This window comes from Nomia melanderi, chromosome 2 (genome assembly GCF_051020985.1).
Source record: "Nomia melanderi isolate GNS246 chromosome 2, iyNomMela1, whole genome shotgun sequence".
NCBI lineage: Eukaryota > Metazoa > Arthropoda > Insecta > Hymenoptera > Halictidae > Nomia > Nomia melanderi.
In genome coordinates this window covers 10,412,932-10,435,909 of record NC_135000.1, presented here as the reverse complement: position 1 = coordinate 10,435,909, position 22,978 = coordinate 10,412,932, and the positions used below count along the sequence as shown (strand labels likewise).

At 41.1% G+C, this 22,978-nt stretch overlaps 2 protein-coding genes across 18 annotated transcripts; both read right to left on the bottom strand.

Moving 5' to 3' along the window:
* Window positions 1-809: 809 nt before the first annotated feature.
* LOC116433025 (monocarboxylate transporter 12) lies at window positions 810-17,807 on the bottom strand. 12 transcript variants are annotated; one of them, XM_076365112.1, is made up of 12 exons: window positions 16,434-17,807; window positions 16,254-16,372; window positions 15,204-16,161; window positions 14,476-15,092; window positions 13,790-14,207; window positions 13,320-13,459; window positions 11,967-12,462; window positions 3,728-3,984; window positions 2,985-3,111; window positions 2,672-2,851; window positions 2,396-2,559; window positions 810-2,292 (listed from the first exon to the last, which is right to left on the bottom strand). In XM_076365112.1, exons 8-12 carry the CDS (start codon window positions 3,939-3,941, stop codon window positions 1,241-1,243), a joined length of 1,737 nt encoding a protein of 578 aa, XP_076221227.1. In that variant the 5' UTR covers window positions 3,942-3,984; window positions 11,967-12,462; window positions 13,320-13,459; window positions 13,790-14,207; window positions 14,476-15,092; window positions 15,204-16,161; window positions 16,254-16,372; window positions 16,434-17,807; the 3' UTR covers window positions 810-1,240. The 12 variants fall into 12 exon arrangements, with proteins under 12 accessions (XP_076221227.1, XP_076221228.1, XP_076221226.1 ...); XM_076365113.1 differs by having other exon boundaries at window positions 15,204-15,437; window positions 15,984-17,807; XM_076365111.1 differs by having other exon boundaries at window positions 16,254-17,807.
* A 3,133-nt stretch (window positions 17,808-20,940) lies between these two features.
* Ras64B (ras-like protein 2) lies at window positions 20,941-22,923 on the bottom strand. Of its 6 annotated transcripts, none has more exons than XM_031990662.2 (6): window positions 22,374-22,450; window positions 22,250-22,302; window positions 21,891-21,978; window positions 21,763-21,778; window positions 21,383-21,594; window positions 20,941-21,305 (listed from the first exon to the last, which is right to left on the bottom strand). In XM_031990662.2, exons 3-6 carry the CDS (start codon window positions 21,957-21,959, stop codon window positions 21,111-21,113), a joined length of 492 nt encoding a protein of 163 aa, XP_031846522.1. In that variant the 5' UTR covers window positions 21,960-21,978; window positions 22,250-22,302; window positions 22,374-22,450; the 3' UTR covers window positions 20,941-21,110. The 6 variants fall into 6 exon arrangements, with proteins under 6 accessions (XP_031846522.1, XP_076221235.1, XP_031846524.1 ...); XM_076365120.1 differs by having other exon boundaries at window positions 22,384-22,399; XM_031990664.2 differs by lacking the exons at window positions 22,250-22,302; window positions 22,374-22,450 and adding an exon at window positions 22,544-22,923.
* Window positions 22,924-22,978: the final 55 nt, after the last annotated feature.

Below are 22,978 nucleotides of genomic sequence, written 5' to 3'. Positions count from 1 at the left end.
GTGTCGTCGCTTGTTACGAATAATAATAAGTGTTCTCGTCGTGATAGGAATCTCACGAGAAAGAAGAAGAAGAAGAAGAAGAAGTTGAAGAAGAAAACGATATCGGTACAGATCTAAAATATTCAATATTTTACTAATGTCGCTAGAACTACTTTCCATTTTCTTTTTAGTGTAACAATAAAAATGACATACTTCACATGCTAATTTTATCATAAAATTTGCTTAAAAGCGCTTTGCAGTTTCCTACGTTAATACTCTTTTCTGCAGACGAGTTAAGAAATAGAAGAAAATAAATTATCAGAAATTTCTTTTTATAATAGAAAGAGAAAAAAAAATTATCTTTCGTCACGTTACACATCGACACCGACGTACACAAGATTAAGCTAAAGTTTGAACATTTGAAATTTGAAACTCATAGATTCATATACGTTTAAAAATACAAATGACGATATTCAATAATGACACGAAATCATTATATTCAACGCGTATGTATAATTAATATATCTATCTTAAAATACTTAAGTATTTAGTCGAGATAATTAAAGTATTCCATAAAATATTTTATGCATGAGTATAAAAATTGGTAACACATACACATATCATACACAATAGTCACAGAGAAACATCAATGCATCATCGATTCGGGGCACCAAGAGATTGCTGAAAATTGATTCCACTACACGCGATAACACTTTGGCACAATTCCTAAAGTTTGAAAAAAGGTCTATCAACAGAGCAACGTCATTTTTATTCTTATCCTAAATCGTCATTTATACGTCGCTTATTCCCTAAGTGAGAAGACTACTGTCAACGTTATTTCATTATTATTATTATTTTTTTTTGTGGAATGTACTCGATACGATATAACCACCGCTTAAAACTACAAAGGATTATATCACTGATATGTTGTCACAATCAATGTTAATGTCACTATGAGCGTTTCGTTCTCTCATTATCCGTGAAATAACATCATTATGTTCCAATGCATCATTTCATATACACTCAACTAAACAAAGCTAATCGTCTAACATGACGAACAATAAATGAAGCGAGTAAAAAAATGTACTAAATACTTTCATAGATGATAAATTCTCTCGTTGAGATGGCAATTATAATACCGTCATTGAATGAGCCTGGAATGCTCAACAATTTTTTCAAGACACTTAAGATACGTAATATCACAATATAATACTACTTATACGTACGTATATATATATATATATATAATAGCATTATATTGTTATACGGATTGTATATCCTTTTTGTTATTTCTATTTATAAGTGGTACAACCGCCCATAATGCAGTACCGAGGATCAGTATAATACCGAAAGCCAGAAAAATCGGCTTGTACGATCCTACAGCTTCGAATATCGCGCCGCAAGCTGGTGGCCCGACCAACTGGAGGACTCCGTTAACAAATAACGATATGCCGTACGACGAGCTAAGTTTCTCCGTGCCGAGCATATCTGCTAGAATGACCGTTGTGATACCGATATACATACCGGAGGACAATCCAAACAATGCGCAGAAGAACGAAAGCATCGCGTAACTGGTTGCCATAGGTAACAGCGCTAAAGCCAGGCCGCTGGTACCGAGTCCACCGACAAAGTAGTAATACTTTGGTACAAAATCGATATCCGACAACGAAGCACCACTGATTCTCCCGACCAAGTCGAGGGCGGAGACCACCGACAGCAATAAAGCGGAAGAATTCTTATCGAAGCCTTGTGAAATCGCATAAGAAGGCAGTAGGATCATAAAATTGGTATTGCTGATCGCTGAGGTAGAATTCGAGATTAGAATTACTAGATAGATTGGATCCTTCAGTACGCTTAAGTCAAAGAAATGTGATTTATCTGGTTCCTCTACCTTGGACAACGACGTCTTCGACACCGATTTCTCGGACAATTCGCTCGGGTTCCTCTTCAAGCTTTCAAGGATCTTCTCGTCTTTGCTCCTGCTCAGCGAGTAGTTGTTCAACTCCGAACAACAATTCTTGTTGTCCGTTCCGTTGGTTCCCAGCGTGTCGCTGCCCAGTCTCAGCACACTCGCGTTTTCGTAATTCTCTTTCTCTTTCTCCTTCTCCTTGTTGAAACTTTCATTACTCACGTCAAAAGTACTTTCCTTCTCCATCTCCTGTTCTTTCTCCGGCAGTAGGCTCTCGCTTCTGTACTCGGAACACTGGTGTTCCTTCGGATCACAGATCGCTTGGCAACTTTCATCCTGCAGCTGTTCCTCCTTCGTCAGCCTGTTGTCGTTGCCCGACAGAGTCTCGTTGTCGACAGTGGACACTGTATTCCGGACGGACAAAGAATCGTTCGTTAGAATATGAGAAGCAACCGTTCACGGGTAACAACAACAACAACAACACTCTATCTAATTCTAATCAATCACCTGTCTCTTTCTTTTTATCAAGGGCCGGCTCGTCAATGGACAACGCGTCGTTGTCGATTCCCTCGTCCACCGGCACAGCGATCATGTGTTCCTCCACCGGATGGTACAGCAGGCCGCAGACCAGCGTGTTCAACGTGATCGCGCCCATTATCAGCACAGCACCCCTTCAAAGGCAAAAGTCACTGTGCTTTACGTTTCTACCTCCACTTACAGAACACTTCAACGTCACCGCGTGTCGCGGAGAACAGCGGCAACGACCACATTAATCGTAATAACCTGTATCCAAAACAGTCGAGCAGGTATTGCAGAAACGGTGGCAACACGATGGTCCCTATCGCACTGCCAGAGATACACAGGCCGTTAGCGAATCCCCTCAGCTTCTCAAAGTACGCGGTCACGATGTACACTGTTGGCGGGAACGTCAGCCCAGCACCGATACCCACCATCAAGCCATAGCTGTGTTTGCAAAACAATTCGGAATTTAACCTGAACAATGTCCCTCGCGAACATTCTTGGAATTATTTATGGTTAGTCGCAGAACGCTCCCCAGCTGGATTAAGTCTAGGACCAATTCTAGGAGCTGACATACCTAACGTATAAATAAGATACGGAGTTGGCGAAGTAGCTGGACATCATCCCGCAAGCCGCGAACGCGCCTCCGATGATGGTCACCGTCTTATAGGAATACCTCGTCGACAGTATACTGGATAAGGGACCTGGAAAATATTATTCCTTGTTATCAACGTTCAAACGATTCGGGTGCGTTCGGTGGCAAGGTAAACCCGAGGATAAGCCGCAGGTAGGAGACCAGTGTTTATCCGAAATACACCGAAGCTCGGGGACACCAGCAAAACAAATGACCCAGTCTATTGTACAGCTGGCACCGGTAATCCTTCGGTAATTAGGGTGTATCAAATTTACTACCTACGACAGTCATTAGGACACGTGTACCTAGTGTCTGTGTTAATCCCCTGCAAAGTTTTTCGTTGGAATTCATTTTCTCGTGATACATAAACATCCTTCGAAACTAGTTAACGAACAAGCCTGCGTACATTGAGAAACAAAGCTACTTTATTTACATATCTCGCATTGATATTGATACACAGGACTTCGTACAACCCATCGACACGAAATATTCAAATAAGATAGCTTTGAAAGCTACGTTAACCCCTTCCTACGGTTTATTTTCCGCTGGTGATCAACGCGACAACAAAAGGGTTGATATATTACATATGATACTTTATGATTTTGTGTATCGAGTCCAGTGACCGAATCAGTTAGGCGCAAAGGGTTAACGCGAGGTAACAAGAAAACGGAGTCCCGTTTGTTTACCTAACGAATTGTACAAGAAGTAACACAACGCTGGCATCCATGAGGCTGCGGTGGACGACGCTTTGAACACGTGAAGAAACTCGACGAAAAGGACGCCGAACGACTTGACTGTTCCCGGAATGAGGAAGTTAACGACCAGGGCGGACGTCAAGACGACCCATCCCCATCCTCCGTCCGGCGGAACCAATTTCGTTTTCTCGCTTTTTCCTCTCATCGTGCTGGGCAGATTTCGACGGGGAACGCTCGAACGAGTTGATCTGAAACAATTCGAACAGTTATATGACGTAATCTGACGTAATACGTGCAGGGCTTCGGAATCTGTTCCGTGTCGGTTCTCTTTTATCTTTTCCTTCTTCACGGAGACCAACCGTTTACTTTATTTCGCTGTACCTTATTTCTCTTTAGTTTACTGCGCATTATTTCATGTCACTTTACCTTATTATACTTTAACTGTGCAATTCCGTGCTTTTCTCGAACGAAACGTCCGATAAGCGAGACCAATTTGCCGTCAAAGAGGCAACACCGGCGTAGAGAAATTTGTTAATCGATGCAGCGAATGAAATGTTCGTCGAACCAAGTGAAATAAAGCACTGGGATAAGCGAAACCGAATTTTGCGTTGGCCCCCTCTAGCCGCGAGGTAATCCTGCAACGAAAATCCCCGAATTTCCAGCCGTCATCGACGGACAGGTAGCGGGAAAGTGTTTCGAAGCCGCGCGAGCGCAGGATCATTTTCGAATTAACGAATAAACAAAAATTTCCATGCTCAGGTATTTGGAACAAGGCTACAGGATAAAGTGAACGTTGGTTTGCAGCTATGTTTCATACGGAAAACAAAACACACAATCTTGTACGCTATTTCCTTCGTGCTCGCTCGGCTCGGTGTTAACTCGCTTAATTCCTCGATTCCGTTTTTGCCGTCGACGGTGATCGAGATAAACGAGTGCAGTTGGTTCAAAGACTTTACGGAGGAACGGTAGGGTAACTTAACGCTGACAGTACCGAGCAGTCGAATAGACTTTTCCAAATGTTCCTAGAGAAACTCTTAACCCTTAGCAGTCCTATGTCAGACTCGACATTCTATTTGCAACCTCTACCTGTTTTAACAATTTTTCCTATATTTATTTGTAGCATCGCAATTGTACCATTTAATGGTTTCAATGACTCCCAAATATTCTTGAATAAATAAATAGAGCGTCATATTAAGCTGTAATGGAATGAACTAACGTCGACGTGAACCTTAAAGCGAGAAACCAAAAGCACTTTGGACCGCAAAGGGTTAAAGTTCGTCCGTTGAGATATCTATGCTGGTACCTAATGAAAAATGAAACTCTCAGTTTGGTAAATGATCTCTGCGAATATCTGAAGAATAAAAGGGACCGCCTAAATCGAACGTACAGGAAAAAGTTGTTTATGACGACTTGGCGACATATTTCAAGGTCATCGCAATGGGCGAGGACGTGACTCATCTAGGCGTTTACCATTGATTTTCTATTAATGACATTTCCACGCTTCTAATCTCGCGAACGAATGAGACGGCAACTGGGAGTCGCCGTTCGAAGGGTCAACGTTGCAAGATCGAATCCGATCGTACCGCTGCGTCGAATCGAACGTCGAGCATAGGTCGTTTGCCGCGTACAAAAGGTTAAATAAATAAACCGCGAACAGACGGACGGGAAGAAAAATTGGAGTTCCGTGACTCGGTGATCCGTGGCGTGCGCGAAAGACGGCGGAATTTTTCGTGGCAGCACGAGAGTTTAATTACCACAGGGCAATTGGCGTTTCGCTAAACGCGGCTGGAAGCGCTAAAACCGTTCACGGGTCGGCCAGCCATCGGGAACGAATATCTAATAGGCGCGTTTCCGTTGTTTGCGTTACCTTTCGGCTTTCTGGGTCACCGAAGGCTCGCCGAGGCGTCGAGATAACTTCGTTTTACCATTTTATTTGTGCCATTCGGTCTGGTTATTATTAGACTGCGAATCCTTAAGGATGTAATCGTGTATGTATAATTAGCACTATGATTAGGACAATATTCTGGCGAGTTTCAGATATTTTGTACGAGCGAATGAATCGTTATTAGTAATAAAACAATGATGATAGAAATGAGAATGACTCGAGTATATCCGAGTCGCTGAGCCAACGTGGTTAACTCGATTTTTCATTTTCTGATTTCTGTAAATTTTCATGGAATCCCACTGTTGGTAGTTATTCGAGATTTCCCTTCGGGTTCTCTAAACCTCTTCTATTTCTGCCATTTTTCTAGCTTCCGAATACGCGGTAGAATCATCTCAGAGGGCATAAGAATAATTTTCTGGACTCATCGGGCTCCTGGAGCGACTCGTCTCTTCCTTTGGTCCCCTATCGTGCCCCGCCTGAATTCCAAATCGTTGTGAATCATTTTCATAAAGGTCAGATAACGTTAGAGACGAGGAAATACCGCGGTAAGTTACTGGCAGCGCCTCGGGCGATACACGGGCATTTTAAATCGCCGGCTGAAACGAGCCGGGGAGAAGAGCTTCTTCTCCTTAAACATCCTCTCAACCGAAAACAAGTATCCGGCAGGTATTCGCACCGAAACGCGGATATCTAAAAATAGCTGTGCGGCTATTATCGATGGATTTCGATTCGGCAAACGGTACAAGGAAAAACCGTGGAGGAAAACGACCAAGGGAAAACGTTGAACGCGTCCGCTGTGCGTTGCTTTCCTTTTTCTTCTTTCTCTTCTTTTCGATAAGCGGCTTTTTAATACTGGAACTACCTGATCAGCGGGAATGATTCATTCCTGGTTTTAGTTTCTTCTTTTCGAATTAGCGAGTAGGTGCTTTCGGGAGTTATCGATTCAACCTATTTTCCTGATGTTTCAACCTAAACGTGAGTCACTTCAGCTGACAGCTGGTAGATGAAGAAAAGCTGCAACTAGAAGTAGACGTGCAATTTCTTTTAGCAATTTTAGCGATAGTTCAACGGAAATGCAAGTCGTTTGGGCTGTAGCCGTAATTTGGTTGATTGAATTTTGTTAAAAATTGTACGAGACCTGTATGACGCGCGTTGCTGACGAAAAGGCGAAAGCAAAAGAAAAAGCAAAAGAAAAAGCAATTCTGTTAATTGAACGGGTTAAACGAGAAAGGTGACGGATAAGAAATATTTTTGAGGCGGCGATTCCTCGTAACGAATCTCCGCTCAGTTTTTTCTCTGCTCCGTCCCGAATGGAAGGGAGCAAAGACGCTCCGGCGCGGATCGTTATTGTGCTTCCCGCGATGAGGACAACAACCTAATGCGGCGTGACCTTGGGTGAACACGAACGACCTTGGGCGCGAAAAAAATCCGGAGTAAGAATGAACCGCCTCGGAAAAGATGCCTCGTTCCCGGCGAGGCTCAAATGCCGGAGGGAAACTTTAACCCTAAACGGTCCTTTTCGCTCGAAATATTATTTCGTTTAAACATTATTGAAAATTCAGTATTACTGTAAATTAAGAAATTAAATTACACTACAATTTTTATCTATTTCCTCGAGTTCGCATCTAAATTATCGCGACGAGTCTCGTCTCCTAATTCGATCGATTAACATTTTTCAATAAATGAAGTATCGAAATGTCTCTATCTCGATTCGACGAGCCGCACAAAGACAAAGAACCAACAGGTGAATTACTCGAGACAACTGACCGCCGAATGGCACGCCTTATTCTCATTGTAACGTAAAACCAGAAGAAAAAAGCGGATTCCTGATATTCGGATAATGGAGAATACGCCTGGCGCGAGTGCGTCAGAGGATAATCAGATTCGTGGAAGATTATATTTAGCGGAAGATCGTTGGGTCTCTTATTTATGAAAGCGATTTAATCATCTTCGGAATCACTCGGATCGACGCGAAGGCCCCTCGGGCAGCGACAAATCATTCAGTCATTAATTCCCGTGCTCCTTGAAAGTTGTTTGTACCTGTACACGCGAGCGAGCGAGCGAGCGTCTCGATAGTATTCCGCTCGTTACCGCAAAGCTGAAAATGATTCCCGCGCCGCTCATTAAACACCGCGATTACCGGACAGATCGGAATGACCCGTTTCGACGTTTTTATTTCGCGATTACTGGAATCGCGAGGACGCATCCGCGGGAAATCGTGCGCAGGGGAAATTCGACGCGGGGACAATAGATGATCCAAGCATTTTCTAAGTTAGATATGTAAGTGTTCTGACATTTCTCAACCGCGAGCAAGCTGTCTTCCGATTTTTCTCGATCGTTAACGTGGCTCCTCTGATCTTTCAAACTTGCAAGTCAGCGTTCTTCCAATTGTACATTCGAAATAAATCGTCCGGTTGTTGTAGAGATTAGTAGTCTTCGAATTTATCAAGAAGCATCTACACCAATAATTTTGTAATTCCCGTAAATTTGAAATGCGTTCTCTGAATTTGCACAGACAAGAATAAATCATACAGCCGTCGATCGGAATTTCACTGCGAAACGTAAATCAAAGATAAAGAACAGCCGTTCATTGTCACGTTTACATCGATAAACGTGATGTCAACTCCGCAACAAGTAAACGATTAATCGCGCGCGAGCGAGCGCGCACACAGAGGATTCGCTCTTAAAATCTTTTCCGCGAATAATTTAATCCTCCTCGTTCGTCCCGCGCGCAGTATCGATAGCCGTGGTTCGCGCGAAACAATTACTTAATTAGTCGTACGTTTAATTAGATTCGAATGATGCAACCCGCATATAATTTCGGACCGCCGTTAACGTGGTTTCTGCACGTGATCGAGGGGAATACCGCGTCGCCGACGGATCTCCCGCGGTGTACTAACAATGTACGTCGTACGTGTTGTTACACCGGCTCAATATTCAAATAGTTTCATTACTGTCTCACGGAAAAGTATTCGCGTATCCTTCGGAGCGCTCCTCTTGTTTACAAGCGGCGTTAAAAGTTGATTAACACTGGAACCACCAGTCCAGTCGAAACCAATTTCTTCCTCTGGCATTTTTTTTTTAGCGCTCGTTCTTCGGCGCGTTCTAAATGAGAAAATATATTACGCGTTGCTAATCTCCAACATTGCTGTTCTCCGACTACAATACGAGACGCTGGATTTTTACTGTTGCAATTTTAGAGAATTTCCTTTGGAAATCAGTTGTTCAACGTGGCAATTTTGATAATTGCAACTTTATCGTCTACAGAAGAAGATACATAGAGAATTTATTCTTCGTTAAACCCTGGTAATTACAGCTTTTAACAATTTTCACAATTGTTGCAAAAACAAGCCTCCGATGAAACCATTACAACCAAATGAGGCATACCTCAGCACACGTTCCAAAGGCTACTAATCGAAACCAACAATGACTGTTCAATTATCGTTAATAATCCCAATAACCAACGTTCCCGATTAACGACAGAGATCACGGTGAACGTTGCGATTCGACGGAAAAAGGTACATACCAGGCATTTCGATTGTCAGCCAGTCGCAACGTGAAAAACCACAGTTTGACCGTTCACCGGTTAATTACGATGAACTGGTCAATCCTAATGAACCGTGTGCGTGTACGTCGCCGGTAAACACTGATCGACGATCAAAAAGTTCTCATTAAAACGCTCGTGCGCACGTTATACATATATACATATGTTATATACATATATATATAGTCCGTGAGCCTTGATAATTACGTATTTCATCGTGGTGTGCGTTCCTCGCAAGTTTCGTTTTCCCGAGGTGATTGAAGGCAGGAAAATATTTGCATTTCCCGGAAAACATCGCAAGACCTGAAACGCTGTCTCATCGCCGGCGACATTTATTTTATCTGATTTTATTAGAAACAATTGCGAGGATCGGCGCCACCGCAACGGTGTTGCAATGCTCTCGGTCCGATGGAGATCGGCCGCCGGGAAAATCGCGTCGGAAAAAGGTGAAACTCGTTCCCGAGATTCGGTTCATTAAATTTCGATCGACGGCATGGGTGTGTGGTTTAGGTCGAATTACGGTGGGAGCGATCGGTGATTTTTGCGCTCAAGTTCGAGGAAATTTTCGATTGATTCGGAGATGGAAGGAAGTTGATGTTGCTAGTACTGAAACAGAGATGTGGGATGAAATTCGATGGAATTTTCATGGAATTCAAGTACTGTGGCGTTCCCATGGAATTCAGATGGAAGAATGAATTTTCTTTTGGAATTGAAGTCAAGTATCGTGGGGTAAAATCTTCAGAGATTTTCATAGGACTCAGATGAATCATTCATTTCATGTCCATATGTAACGCCGGCGCCATAAGATCGACAAGAAACGGGTTTATCAAGTGAACAATAAACCGATCGAACAGTTGACCGGTAAACAATGTTTCTTTCCGAGAACCATCGACTTCAATCGATTATTTCGCCAGTTTTTTCACGCTTTTTCCTTATTCTACGACGTTTCAGATTTAATTGAAGGTAAAATTCGCCATTCGGTGCGAATTCTATGAAAAGGTCGTCGATTTCGACGCGAAAACTGCGAACGGTCCGCGTTATACCCGATGATAACGCGCTCGTCATCGAATCCGATCGAGAAAAAAAGAGATCGTGGCTGCAAGTGGACACGAAAATTATCGAGTGAACGCGACATCCGCGCGGATGTTCGACGCCGACGTTCAAATCCGAGAAAAAGTCTGCGTACGTCACGAGAACCGAATCAAATGAACTCTTTACGCTCGACAATTTTTCTGCTGTGTATATTAATTATTTTCTAATGAGCTATCGATCAAATCTTTGACTATGTTGAGTAACAATAAGTATAATTGCATTGTACGCAACATGATATTGAATTTTATAACGTTACAATTTTTTATCAAACCAAATAGTGTGAGATGATAGATTATATGATTTTATTCGGAAAACTTCCTGATTTTTTTTTTTGGTAGTTTTATCATAATTCTATTATGATATCTGTATCTTAATACTTCTATTTCTCCAATTACAGAATCTATTCGTTACAAACGAAAGACACGCGAAGCATAGTGATGGTTTCAACGCGAATTCGAGCAACGCAATTCGGTGCAAACTGAATTTTATAAACATTGGTTTAATATCGAGTCTCCACAATCTAATCGAACATCTATCTTTCTAAGAACAATAGAATAAACTTGTACAACGAGCGTTAATGCTCGTTACGAAACACAGGCAATAGTAATCCTGTTTTCTGAATAACGTCTATCGAAAATCGAAATCTGCATAAAGAGCTGCAGTCTATCGATCAACAATCAGCGATCGCTTCTTAATGAAATTCTGCTTTTCAAACGAGGAATCGTTCGCCGCCGAGTGAATGGAAAGATTATCGCGCGGATAATGATTGGAAAAACATGTTTCACGATGGAACTACCGAACACCGGAATCGACTTTCCGACATTTCTTTGCTGCAACAGTGTTTATTAGGATTTTAATTGGTTTGGATTTGAATTTCTGTATCAACGTCGTTCGGTCGATAGAAATAATTCAAATTTACTGTGACGAGTATACTCACCGTTGATACTAATTTCTTTAATTAATTTCTGACATTCGCAAGGTGAAAATAAAATTCGAACCCTTACTTCGGGAGACACAAGTAGAATTTGAAAGTAAAATTTGAAATTCGAAAAATCAGGAAACTGAAACAATCAAAATTGAAAATTCGCGACAGTAAAATTATATATTCAAATTCACAGGACCCGTCAATCTAACGAAATTCTACAGACATCATTCTATAACAACTCAAGTCAACGATCGTATACAACCATACGAACGCGTACCACAACTTTCTATTATTCAACCCTCCGCGGACCAAGATTCTCCGAAACATACAAATCAAAATTACGTATCGACTGGTCAGCTATCAGAAAAAAATGCAACTACACGCTGATCTCTGGCAGTCCGCCCAACTAAATCATGTTTCCTACTCAGCCGTCGAAACCCAAAAACTTCATCTCCCCAAAATGTCGACCCCGTGCGCAAAGGGTAAACTCCTAATTCCCACGATCCATTTCAACAAACGAATCTCCTGTAAACAGCAGAATAAAGATCGATAAACCTAGTATCAACCGGAAAAGCCGAAATACAGATCGGAACCCCGCAAAATCGTCGAAAGAGTCGGCAAACTTGAAACTTGCCGAGAAACAGAGAAAATTGAAAAAGCCAAAGGCTCGAGAGAGCCTGGAGAAAAATGGTAATCGGTGAAACAGCCGTAACAGGCCAAGGAACCGTGGTCGAACATTAACGCGCATAATTGTTACATTCGAGAGGCATAAACGTGCACTGACCTGCAAAGGTTCCGCGACCCGTGCGAACGCCGCGTCGTCCGGTCCACGACACTGGGTGACACTAGTTTCTGGCTCGGACAGAGAAGGGCGGCCGTGCAGCAGAGGAATCTTCATGGGAGGACGTTCACTATCATCGCGAGTCTTGAACTAGACTGTGCACGGCCGCCGAAGAACTTGTTCCTTTCCCTCTTCCTTTTCTTTCAGTCCAACTCGAGCTGGAGGCGGAGGGACACCACTCGAAGGTTGCCCGGAGGCCTCAACGAAACCAAAATGGTGAGCATATCGCCGCGGCATCATAAATCGGTGGCGTCTTCGCTCGCTCGCTCGCTCGCTCGCTCGCTCACCCGCCTGCGGTACCGATTCTCCGTGAATCCTCTGCTCACGGCGATTCTACGCGCTGTCGTGTCGCCTCGTGTCCACCGATCTTTCTTTCCCTTTCCTTTCCTTTCCTTTCCTTTCCTTTCCTTTCCTTTCGGTTTCTCCGTAAATCCCCCGCCTGTGGACATTTTTACGCATTGAAAATATCGGAGTTATCGGTGTGGAGGCTGTCTTAGGTTCTAACGCTTGATATCGGCTTCTAACGCGAGGTGTCCGGTTTTTGGGGCTGACTCGAGATTCACAGATTCTTTGGTAATCGATGTTTTTCATCGAACAATCATTGGATTCTACACATTTTGTTCGACAAGTTTTTAATTTCTCAGTTACATTTTTATGAAAATCTACTGCAAGTTACTGAGAAACTATAGTTGTAAAGGGAAAGACACCTGTCGCGTAGCAAGGCGTCTTCTAATTGAAGAGGCTTGTACTTTGGGGCGCAGCCCCTTTGCAATAAGAAGATTCTGCTTTGTACATTTAGAGGGCAAACAGTTTTGGTTCACTTTTCAACGTAATAGAGATCTAACGAGTGAGAAAGAGCGGTCGATGAAGCGTAATTCGATCAAGTGACATTTTCATTTGAACTTCATTTGGAAATACGAGACTTCAATCTACTACATGTATCTAGAGTGTAATATATTGTATTCTATGTGTAGGCTAAGAAAACAATAAATATGCTTAACACTGGTAAATAATTCATTTCCCAGACTATACTTTCATTTTATTGTAGCCCCAAATTTTCAGTGAGATTCGCCTCTTGTCCCCATAGTCATCAGGAGGACTCTTATCTCTCGATAAGACGATTAAAAGATTATTGAGAAATGAAATATGAAATTCTCCATAAGAAAATAATCCAAGCAAATTTAACGCGAGATTCTTAAACGTTGAGTCGCTATCAAGGAACTTTTTAATCCTTTATACGAGGCTCTCCACTGTACATTTCTTCAAGGAATAAATTGGAGACCCTGAGGACATTACCGAATGGACATTTCAGAGTTGAAATGATTTTGGAGGATGGAAGGTCCTTCGAGGATGTCGCTGGATCATCTTCATCAAGATTCCTACGTTAGAGGCCAAGTTTGATATCGGAATCGCTTCGAATCGGGACTCTCTTATACCTGAAACCAATGATTCATGAAACAATGGAAAATTAAGAGTTCCACTGTTGAAGAATCTTTCAAAAATTCAAAAATTCCCGGGCAAGCGGTGTTCTCTAGGCTTCTCAACGCTAGAATAATTATTGAAAAAGACAACGGATGTCGCGAGAGTATATATAGCGAATTGATTTCTAAGTCGATCGACTATCAGTTACAGTGACTTATTGCTGAATTTCATGATAATCCACTGTTAAAGTGTCCCGGAAAAACGAAAGAAGGTCGAATCACTGGCCAGTAAACCGGCCGAGCAGCGTTCGTCGATACATTTCAAGAAACCGATTGATTTCTTACCGTTAGGTAAAACAGTACGTGTTTACATAAGACTGGACCGTGCGATACGCGCACAGGAAACCGTGCGCTCTCGTGGCTCCGTTCCTTTGTGTAACACAGTGTCGCGTTCCAAAGAAACGGATTATAATCATGATTTTCTTCAGGGATCGAGAAGCTTTGAAAAATAACGAAGCTGTTATACACGGTTCAAAGTGAAACAATTATGAAGAACCGAGATAATCTAACTTCTATCCAATTTCAATTTGATCCTTCGTAATTCTTTCCAATCTCTGATTCAGTTTCCAGGATTTATTCCACGGATTTTCTCGTTGAACCGTCGGCTTCAGACGAATTTTCAGTAGTTTCTGGTTCCGCCGATGGCCAGGCTGCGCCGAAACTCGTAGATCCCCTCGATCCTCGCTCAACAGCTCCAACGCCACTGAAATTTGACAGGAAAACACCGTTTTAATGCATTCACGATTACGCAATGGCACAGGGGAAAGTAGACAGTCGCGAAATGGATACATATTAGTTGCCCGTTTCCGTGCGGCACGCTCCGACAACGAGCGTTGAGAACGGATCGAACGAGTTTCAACGGGAACGCGTTTGTTTTTTCTCTTCGCGCAAAGATGCATCGTTTTAGTAATGAATTTTTAACGCTTTCCTTGGTACGCAGTAGCTAACAATGGAACACTACTAATTATCACCTCGCAACCTCTTCCGTAGCTATCATCCTCGACGCTAGAACCAGTGGACGTCGCAGATTCTTCGCCTCACGGCGATTCAAATTGTCGTGGTTTTTTTGAGATCGTTAACTACTTGAATTTGAATTTAATCGACGACTCAATGATCTGTGACTAATGCTACAATCTGAATATGTTGTATAATCGTTTCGGAAGCCGAAACATTAATCTTCTCAATTCTTCTTTTCTGAACTTAACCGCGTTGGCTTCTGAGCGACTCAAACCTCGAAGAAAATATTTCTTTCGTAATTTGTCCTGTTGCAATTACAAGTGAAACATGTTCCAAGCAAAGTGCGACTAATCGATGCACCTATGCAGATTAGAACTATTGGGTTGACGCGAACATTGCGTTTCCTGTAGGAATTCCAGCATTTTTACAATATTTATACAATAGCAACTGATGCGATACTCGAAAATCTCTCCTTTTCATTTCTTCCGAAGAAAAACAACTTTCGTATTAACCCAACATCCTGAAATCTTGAAACCCGTGTTCCAGCGTTTCCCATGAGAGATTCTAAATAAAACCGACCGCCTGTCGTCGCTGGTTCCAGTGTCAAGGCTGCGTCATCCTCGACAATCAGCTGGAAAAAAAGAATCCAACGTTCACCGCAAGCCCATGTTTACTAGGAAGATTAAATGTCCACTAGATATTCGATTTCTGTTCAGCAGAGGGGAAAAAACCATGCTTATACCTGTCGAATTGGTCGCGAGCCCCAGAGCAACGGGGTTAAACTCTGGAACAGCGGGACTGCTCGTGCCCCCTTGTGCCAGGCATCCACGGCGAGCAGCATTTTCGTGGAAATCGCTCGAGTTTTCACTGCGCCGTGAATTCCAGGCGATCGTGTGACACAACCGACGAACCAGCGCCGTTGTATCCAACGTGTACCGCAAAGTGGTCGTTCCGTCACAATACATTTACTTTGCAGCTGAAAAAGAAATGAAACGAGAAGAAGAAGAAGAAGAAGAAGAAGACGAAGAAGACCAAGAAGAAGAAGAAGAAGCAGCAAAAGAAGAAGAAGAAGCAGCAGCAAAAGAAGAAGGAGAAGAAGAGGATGAAGAGGCAAAAAGGGGGAAAGAAGAGAAAAGGAAACGGAACGGCGATCTGATTAGCCGAGCGAATAATTGGCTCAGGGAGTGCCTACCGATCGCGTACCGAAACTGGGATTAACCCTTTGCACTCGAGAGATGACTCTCGGTCGGCGTTGGATTCGTTAATATATTTAACCCCTTGCCTTGCAACAAAGTGAGTCGTGGAGATTTCAAATAGAATTTAACACTAAACGTACCAAGACCGGTCAAATGATCAGTTTTAAAGTTTCATTAAAAATTCTGCATTTTCGATCAAAATTGAATCAAACAGTTTCTCAATGTTTGTATTTCCTTAAAGTTACCGTTTAATTTTTTTCCCCCTTTTTACGACTAATTATTTGACCGGTTACAGTTAGGGATAGGTGTATATAAATTGCGGGTACCTTTAGCGTTAACAAGCATGAGCATTACGTTTGCAAACATAAAAGATGGAATTCTTTTCCTTGGATGAATTATTAATGGGAAAATGGTTGCATCGTAGTCGAGGAAGGCATCATAGGAAGGGATTAACCCGTGTGGACGTAGACTTGCCGAAGTATTCAAAATCCTCAGCAGAGGAACCTGAAAAGTATATTGAACTTGTAAATGATGGAGGAAAGGAGAGCTCTCGAGTGATCTCTTGCTATTTGAGTAACTCGATTATTATCATATACAAATATCAAAGCTCGATCTCCATAAACGACGACGTCCATCCTCAAAAGGTTAACGCGTACAAGTCAAACACCGAAATTCTTCTACGCCGATTACCAGCAGGACAAGTGGTTTGGAAAATCTGGAAAATTTGGGAAATACAATTTGACTGCTGGCTAACTAGTTAAAGAGTAAAGGTTAACCTTGCGCAACGCATCGGTGCGAGACGATGGGATAAAATGGCGGCGTTCCACGATTCATTCGAATATTCCTGGTGAGGAATGGTCGAGTGCAAAGGGTTAAGTCTCGAGACACGGTAGCCGAGGAGCAGCTCGTCCCGCTGGTAATTTGAGGCGCCTCGGAATCTGTCGATTGTTGTTAAAATAAAGTTTCATTGGAAATGCCGGGCAACGACGCCGCGGGTTCAGCTGGGCCGCTAGATGCGGAGTTGGCCGTACCCCGTGCCGTGCCGTGCCATGCCGCGCAGCGCCGGTATAGCCGCCAAACCATGCGAAACGCGCCGGGTAAAAGCTACGGGGTGGGAGATATATTCCTCCTTCCAGGCCCTCCGTGCGCACCACCGGTTCTCACCTTTATCCGAGCGAGCACGCAGCACCGGCCATTATAGTCGATATATTATTTCACTGGGCCAAGATACCCGGCCAGGCTCGCTTGGGTCTACCTGTCTCTCTCTCTGCCTCCCCGTATAGTCTCGATCGTTTTTTGCTCATCCCTGCTTGCCACGGGGAACCATGTTATTTTGTTACGTCTCGGCCGGCGTCTTCCTCCGATCGACGCCGCCAGCCGCCTCTCGATATCTCGTTTCTCCTTCCCGCCGCGTACCCTAACCTCTACGCTCGGCTGTAATCCCCCCACCTCCGGGGTCCGCGCATGCACGCACACGCAGGCAGCGCGCGCATACCCTCTCGCTGTCCGTCTTTCTCTCCCCCTTTTTTATTACTCTCCCCGGCTTAATCGTTATTCTACAGGCCGCTTATTAGTTTTTATTTGGAAACGCGTCTCTCTGCTATTTTTAACCCGGGGTACGGGTACTCCCCTTCCTAGCGGTCTTATTTCTTTTCCGATCGTGTTTCTTCCTACCGAGGAGGCCGGACGTCGATCTTTTCCCTTGCGGCCCCGGAGAAAAACACGAGCGTAGGGCAGGGCCCCACCTTTCGCGACGGGGACCGTCGAAAAATTACGAAGGCCGACGGTTTCGCGAGGGGTTCCTAACCTTAGAGAGACGCGGCGTCGGCGCGCGGCGCGATTAGCGCCTCGTAAAAGGTCTTGGGAAAAGGCTGATAGCGAAGGTCGCGTTGTGAATGTACATTCTCGAAAGAATACTGTGTATCGCGAATATTTCAACTCCCTGCCGAGACGATATGTTTTTACGATTTTTTACAGTTGCTACAATTTTACGAGTATCTTGTCTTTAAGCGTCATTAAGCGTCTTTAAGCGTCTGACAAGTACCGAATTCGAGCGTTGCATCGATAGGGTTCAGATCGCGAGACTTCTTGGCCGGTTGTAATTTTCATGCTGGCGCGAGAGGAATCGGATAGAGTGGTTTATTTATAGAATGTAAATAGACCGAAAGAAATGTAAACGCTGGGAATCGATGGTAACAGTTATGCTTATTACCGATGCCAGCGAGGCTGGAAGTAATTGAGCGGGTTCAATATTAGCTTGGTCTGGTTAAGAATAGCCACGATGGGGAATCCCGTTTGACCACCTTGCGTGCCCGGTTGCTTACTGACTAAATTAGGGTGAATGTTCCGTTGTACAAAGGCCGTCGTCGTGGTTGTTGTTGTCCAGTTCTTCGCTGGCGGTGTTCAATTCTTTAATGCCAAATATATTATTTCACGAAACGGCGGCTGGTGTCCGGCGATGTTGGCCCACCGAGGATTCGCGCGATACAAAAGTAAAGCGTCACGCGTTTCCGTTACATGATCGAGCCTTGCTCTCATTGGCCAAAACGGTTCACTCCATTTTTCGAATTTTTTCGATTTCCGAATTTTCCGAACTCTTTGAAATTTCCTCGTTAAGATTCACCGCTAATTTGTTGATATTTAAAACGGATTTCATCGTTGTTGGCTTTTGATGGGATTGAACGATAATCATTCTTTTGGATATCTACAAAATTGCGATTATTATGGAAATTACCGAAGGGTGTACAGTTTTATGCATTTCGTATGGCGGTTAATTTGAAACTAGTCCTGTAACAATCACTTTTTTTCTTTTCCAGAGTTAACCGATTTGGTTAATTGGTGGCCCTATTTGAATAATTTTTAATAAATACCTAACTGTAATAAATTAATAGGAAACAAATAAGATGTTTCAGTTTTTCAAGATTTCGTCAAGTTAGTCGGTAGATCTGGTAGACTGGTTGAAACATATGTTTTTTGGATTAAAATTATTATTGGCCCCGCACTATGTTATCAATTTCATTGGTACAAAGCATTATATAAATGAAGATATTACATGTGTATACACAGATAAATAGTTGAAAATTGTACACGAATTCAATATTCGCGGGTACGTTTAACTTGCTACAAGTATACATTAAACAAAATCTTAACGGTTATCGCCGTATATTATTCCTAAAATATAAATAACGCTAATCGAATATTGTTGTTGTTGTTGTTGTTATATTTCGTACAATTTCAGTTCCAATAATTCGTCAACTTTGAACTTAAATTAATGTAAATTGTTTATAAAAAGCACTTTAACAATCCTTTATTTTCTTTTTCTATAATCTACGTAAAATAAATATAGTTTTCTCCGTTCGATTTCATTTTAATCCATGAAAGAAACAAGAATTCAAATTAAACTTGACATTTATAACATTTCATTTCTTTTTTCTATGTTAATCATACTTTGCAATCGTATTCGTTCTCTTCTAGTTGTCAAATGGAAATATATATGCTGTTCTGTAATCTATACATAATATAAAATGTTGTATACGTGCTTCGAAAAGGTATATTTGTTAATTTTTATCGTCTAATTCAATAAATATAACGTGATTTTAACATTTCAATCGTTACTTCGTATAAATTACACATTCCTTAATTTTAACATTCAGAATATGAACACTTTCAGCATTACATTTGTTTTAATGCATTAATAAAATATTATATTACACTCACAAGTACTATTATTAGTGTATAAAATGTTATATAATGCTTGTCTTGTAAACTATAATTCTTCTTAATGTTAAACAAAAAACAAAGAGAAGAAAACAGAAAAATATATAAAACGGTTTTTAATTTAGCAATAACTTAAATTATTTGGTGCTCTTAAGATACGACCAAAAAGAATAAAAAATAAACATTTAATTTCACGAATATTAATTTGTTAAAATTTGCATTTTTAACTCTTTTTTTTCTTCTTCCATAACACTTAAGAACAACGCTTACTTATAACTCGCTATTTATCTGGCTTTTCAATTTTGCATCGTATTATTTGTTACTTACAAGCAAAACTATATATGTTACAAAAAATATATCTACTCTTAAATTAAGGAATAAATGATCGAAGAGGTACAGTGACTCTATCTATAGAGGTATAATGTTGTATCCAAAATATTGAACTCCATTATAAAAGGTCAAAAGTGATTCTTTTTTTAAGTAGGCGGTCACTCATTTGGATAAACTATTAAACAATATGAGATTGAATTGACATTACATTTCGTATATAGAAGAGAAAGATCTTCATGCATTCAATACAAGCGGCAAATTAAATGGAAACAGATCTAACTTCTAAAACCCCATCTTTTTGATAGCATCCGGCTGAACCATAATATGACTGAAATCACAAGATATTCTCTTGTCCTTAATGAAATGGCAAACAACCCTTCAAAGTAACAGACTGACTGATTACAGAGAAAGAACGAAAATCATTCAAATACTCGTTTTTTTCCAATCGATAACAAAATTGTCAGTAGTAAAATAACAATACATATCTAGAGTTAGACGAAGAAGAATTGGAACTGTCTTTCAGTAACATGATACTCAGATCCAAAGATTTCAGATTTCCTAATTGTTTTGCCTTTAGACTCCAATGATCACTCGACGGAGTCGCGAAATGTTATTACCTAACACGTACGGTAAGCTGACGATCTCCCTTAATCGTAGAAAACAAATCTATATGGACGCATCAAAAGTTCTCACCTGGCTCTGTCATTTCTCAATTTTTGGCGAATACCTTTCTTCTTACTATACGGGGTACACGATGAATCCAAACCAGTGCGTGAAGGTGTCCGCCCAGATAGCCATCATATTCGATGATAAAATACTTCTACAGGATACTGTAAACTTCTCGTCATACGACCTGCGCGCCGGTCTTCATTCGTTGTTGCTTTGTTCAAATAAGAATATCGGAAGAAAGTCGTTTGTAGAAAATCGGAAGAAAGTTGTTGTTAACGTTGCATTAAGAATAACTCACACGAACCTCATATTCTCTCCAGCGTTTTTTTGAAAACAGTACCAACGTACTCAACAGATTTTTTTGTCGATTTAATCATTTAATCTAATACTCCGGTTCAAGTGGTTATAAGAAGTTCGATGACTATTTTAAAAAGAAACAGTAATTTACGTGCGGCTTCGGTTATTTTCATTTGCGGTGGTTTAACGTAAGACGCTCCAAGTGTGTTCTCTTAAAACGATTTTGTGAGACTTGAGTTTTTTTACTAACTATATAGCATGGCAGTAAAGTTTGTTAGTTAAACGATACGTGTTTTAAAAAATTTATCGCTTCTTTTTTTTTTTTTTAAATTATCTATGCACGTTACATTCTCCAAGTATTATCGAATCCTTTTAGTTTGTAATTACGATCCCATTTTGATTCAATTATATCATCTCGTTGATTATGAACACATTGGCAATTACAGCATGCAGCACTTCTTTTTGTTTTTCTTGTAATTTGTTTTTAACGGTGGCCTCTCGGACAATTGAAATTTCCTGACGATTCTTACTAATTCGTGAAAAGCTTGATCAACGTTCATTCTTAATTTCGCGCTACACTCAATGTAGGGAATTTTTAATTGGCGAGCCATATTTTGTGCTTCTTCAACAGAGACCTAAAAAAGAACCAATACAATTAGCATACTATACAGTTTATATACACATATTTGTTGTTCACATTTTGTGTACATACAATTCTCTGATGATCCAAGTCAGCTTTGTTGCCAACCATGAGCATTGGAAACTCATCACGGTCTTTTACTCTTAAGATCTGCTTATGGAATTTCAACATTTCATCAAAGGACGAATGATCGGTTACTGAAAACACAAGAAGGAAACCTTCGCCGCTCCTCATGTATTGTTCACGCATTGCACTAAATTCTTCTTGACCTGCTGTGTCCAATACTACAAAATTATGTAATCATTATTAATTACTGTTAATTATAGTACTAAAATTATTACATATTTGTTGTGTACATTGTTTCAAACATATAAAATTTGTCTACTTTAATTTCATTTCAACTAAGTATCTGATTCTAATAAATAAGGAATTATAATCTTACGATAACAAACCCGTTTCATTATGGAACTGCATGAAAATCAATATAAAATTGAATAAGTTACAAAAGTTACTACAATCGACAAAACAAAGTTGAAATAATAATTTATGCATAACACACCTATTTCTTTAATATACTCACTGTCAAGTTTCGCAGGTACATCATCGATAACGCATTGCTTCGTATACGAATCCTCAATGGTCGGGTCATAGTCAGTCACAAAGTAACTCTGAAAAATATAAATTATGATAAGTCCAGATACAATACAAAAAAATATATTAAACATTAATATATTTCCTTTATAAATCAATATTCAGAACCGCATGTATTATTTACACTGTATTTTAAATTTAAATCAATCCGACTGGATCAAGCACAACTACGTGTAAAAACAGCCGAATGTATGAATTCTATGACATAATCAGTATTAGAAGCGTCACGGTCTCGATACTTGAGGAAATTTCTAAAATTGGTCAAAAGATTTGAATAAACTAACGAACCACGAGCAAATTTTCATTTCTTCGGTCAAGTTGGTCTTGAACAACGTAAATCCCTACAAAGAAATTTCATTCATAATTTTTCATAAATGCGCACAAGTTAATGAAAAATCCGCATATTACGTACGTGTACCTACCCACACGTATACACTTTTATGTTAGGTTATACAGCCTACATGTGTGTACGTGTGCATGCGCGTGTGGGTACGTAACACACACGCAACATGTGTATACAATATTGAACACACATTCTCACATGCATATTAGGCGCATCTATTGGCTATAAAAAGTACTTACTTGAATGAATTGTATCGTGATTGCAGATTTTCCGACACCACCCCCACCCACGACTACCAGTTTATATGTCTGCGCGTAGGTTTGTTTGTCACCGGGTTTCGACATTTTTGGTATGGCTAACGGAGTCGGGAAAATTTATAATAAACATTCACTGACACATATTCGAAACCGTACAGCGAATCATGGAAAAATTAGAAAATCGAGGCGCGTTCACATGCGGCCGCGGGGACGACGATATTTTTTAACGGGCAACAACGTCGAATACATCGGGTGTTCGTATTTTCTTGGTAACGCGACTGTTCACCGCCTAAGCACCAACTAGTATTGTAAGTCTCATACGCAAGGACTCGCTGAAAACCGTAGTAATAAATGGTGCGAGAGAGATAGCACGAAAGTGTCCCCACCTCGTGTGTACACAGTTATACATTTGCATGT